This window comes from Manacus vitellinus, unplaced genomic scaffold, assembly GCF_001715985.3.
Source record: "Manacus vitellinus isolate BGI_N305 unplaced genomic scaffold, ASM171598v3 scaffold_121_pilon, whole genome shotgun sequence".
Lineage (NCBI taxonomy): Eukaryota > Metazoa > Chordata > Aves > Passeriformes > Pipridae > Manacus > Manacus vitellinus.
The window spans coordinates 26528-29661 of NW_021938903.1; the positions used below are offsets into that span (position 1 = coordinate 26528).

Below are 3134 nucleotides of genomic sequence, written 5' to 3' on the forward strand. Positions count from 1 at the left end.
ATATAATATATATTTTTCTCTTACCCTCAGCAGCACAAACAGGAACATATTTTGCTTTCTTCTTAAAGCCAACTGATAGTTTATAAGAGAAAACAGAAGGAAAACAAGCCATGAGATGAACAAACAGCAGTAAACCAATGACCCATGAAACTTCCGTATCTGCTCCCAGTGTAAGGGGAAACCCCAGCTGGGATTTCTTTGTCAGTCTGACATTGACTCCCAGGAATCTCCATCTATAAATGTGATATTTCCATTGCAATGGACTCTGTGCTTCCTGGATGCTCCAAACAGAGGAGGAGAACGTTTCTGCCCCATGAATTTGATGGTTTAAGCAAGGGGAGGAAACATTAACACCTTGTTTTGGAGGTGGGGAGCCACGGTGGAAGTGGCCAACTGCTGGAAGTGGCCAACTGCAGAGACGTGCCCTCTAAACTTGCTTTAGAGGACACTTCCAACACAGTCCAGCTTCTGCTCAAACAGATTCCAAGAAAATCAGTTGTATTTGACCCACAAAATGCCCATTTCTCCCCACTGACTCTGAAGGGAAGCAGGGGACCACAGCTGAAGTGGGATGGACCCCTCCCAAAGGACTGGTTTGTTCAGCAACACAAAGGAAGGGTCGAGCCCAGTCAAACCCAGAGGGACAGGTTTGCATCCAGTGCTGTGACCACAATTCCACTTCCTTCTCCCTTGCCTCAAAGCTCACAGTGCCAGGGAGCCACCAACAGACCTCCAGTCCTCAGGGAGGGGAATAAGAGACCTTCACACTGAGGATGCTCAGACAGAGCCTGGGACACCCACCCCGGGGCAGCCACGGACTGTTTGGGACCTTTGGAGCCCCGTCAGCCCCACCTTGGATGATCCTGAGGCCCACGGAGCAGGAAGCTTCCCCGTACTCATTGACAGCACAGCACCGGTACAAATCACCGTCATCCATCTCCAGCCTGTTGATCTGCAAAAGGAGAACACGGGAATTGCTCACTCCCAGCACTGGGGGTCAGTTCACACCTCAGTCCTGACAAAGCAAAAAGGAGAACACGGGAATTGCTCACTCCCAGCACTGGGGGTCAGTTCACACCTCAGTCCTGACAAAGCAGCCACTCAAAGGCAGCTCAGAGCTCTCTTCTGTTCCCAGAAGGGCTCTTAAAAGCTTTGTTTGCTTATCTTTGTGTTGTCTCAGAGCTGGGGATGTGTAGAATCACAGAATATCCTGGGCTGGAAGGGACCCACAGGGATCATTGAATCCAACCCCCAGCCCTGCACAGGACCATCCCCAACAATCCCTCCCTGTCCCTCAGAGTGTTGTCCAAACCCTCCTGGAGCTCTGGCAGCCTTGGGGCTGTGCCCACTGCCCTGGGGAGCCTGGGCAGTGCCCAACCAGCCTCTGGGGGAAGAACCTTTTGCTGAGATCCAACCTGAGCCTGCCCTGACACAGCTCCAGCCATTCCCTGGCTGCTGTCCCTGTTCCCCCCAGAGCAGAGCTCAGTCCCTGCCCCTCCTCTGCCCCTCAGCCCATTGCAGGTTTTTCCTTCCCATTTCTCTCTCAAGTTCCACAAGTCTTTTCTGGAATATTTGATCTTTACCTGCAGAATGAATTCATTTGTAGCACTATTGAAGGACATTTCATACTTGGCAGGATCATCCATCCCTTTTCGTGTACGTGACCATTTCACCTCTGGGGTTGGGACACCTTTGACCACAGCTCTGAAAATGGCATTTTTACCTTTGAAAAGAGGCAAGAAATTAGTTAAGACAGTCTTGAACATGAACAGTCTTGAACTCTCATGCCAGGCCCCTTGTGCTATCAATAGACTGATCTCCAGAGTGAGCCACCATCTGTTGTTTTGGGCAGAAACATTCTTCAAAAATAATGATGGTTTTTATTTTGCACATCAGTAATTCAGGGTTTGCCTCTATTCAATCATAAAAGGCCTTTAAAATGTGGTGTTACTGTGCCAGATGTGGCTGTTGACATCTCTGACTATCTCTGGAGCCCTGCAGCGAGTTCAGCCTTGACCTGCTTTGGGCAGCTTGTGCCACTGCCTGACAGCCAGGAAACACCCGAATCTATTCTCTTCAAACATCTATTCCCTATAAAATCCCAGTGCTCCTCCACTCTTTCAGACTACAGTGCCTTGTCTGCTGACCTGGCACCACCCTGCACCCCAACCACCCCCGACCCTGCTCTGTGAGAAGGCAGGGAAGGGAGGAGGGGATGGGCTTCGGCTCCTTCATCTCTGCTCCCCTCAAACCTGGGTTTTCTGAGTGCACAGACACCTCCAACAGCTTTCCCACTGCCTGCTACAGACCTCTGCTTCCAAAAGGCTTCAAAAACATGGGAAACACTGGGAAACAACGAGTCAGAGAAGTGACTTGTGGTGAAGTGGAATAGAAGTGGAGGTGAGTTATCCATGGACGAAGAAATGATTGTTGTCTTTCTTGTGCAATAGTTTTGGTCTTCAGGTGCCAATACTGTTAAAAATTCTCCCCAGAAAGCCTTGCAATGTTTCCCACACCCTTCTGCAGTCACCACCACCAACGACTTCTTTTATGGAACAACAGATTCTTATCAAAAGGCGTTTTCCAACCTTTGAGATCAGAGCACTATTGTTAAAGCCTGATTCCAATTTATTGTCCCCATGCCACATTTTAGCCATTTTGGCTGCACTTTTGCTCGTCATCTGCCACAGGCCACAGCTGCACAGCCAAGGGAATCAGCTCCTACATGCACTGAAAACAATGGGGGGATGATGATGTAAATAAAGACACTCCTGGTGCCTCTGCACAGAATTCAGGTTACAGTGACCAACCCAAATGCACAAACATTCTGTACAGGAACCATGAGAAACCTGCTGCAAATGAAATAACTGGGAAAATTCAGACAGGTGAAAATTCAGACAGGTGAAAATTTAGTCAGGGGTCTTGGTTCATTCCTGAAACTTAAAGGTGGAGGAGGAGGAGAGGGGAGGTTCCACTAGAGGCCACTGTGCTCCTTCATAAAACCTCAATGGCTCGTGAAAATCAACAGATGGGTGAGAAACACTGAATCCACAGGTCAGTATTGGGAGGAAAGAGGAGCTACAGGATCTCCTCAGGCCATTCCACTCCAAATAAATATAAATATATATTTTATA

General features: G+C 48.8%; 1 protein-coding gene across 1 annotated transcript in view; it reads right to left on the minus strand.

Moving 5' to 3' along the window:
* Window positions 1–1766, minus strand: part of IGFN1 (immunoglobulin like and fibronectin type III domain containing 1) — a 27286-nt gene extending 25520 nt beyond the window's left edge. Inside the window, exons 1-3 of the mRNA XM_029965865.1 lie at window positions 1584–1766; window positions 853–952; window positions 25–72 (exon numbers count right to left, since the gene is read on the minus strand). Coding sequence (XP_029821725.1) covers window positions 25–72; window positions 853–952; window positions 1584–1766 — 331 coding nt within the window. The remainder of the gene's footprint in view (window positions 1–24; window positions 73–852; window positions 953–1583) is intronic.
* Between the last annotated feature and the right edge of the window lie 1368 nt (window positions 1767–3134).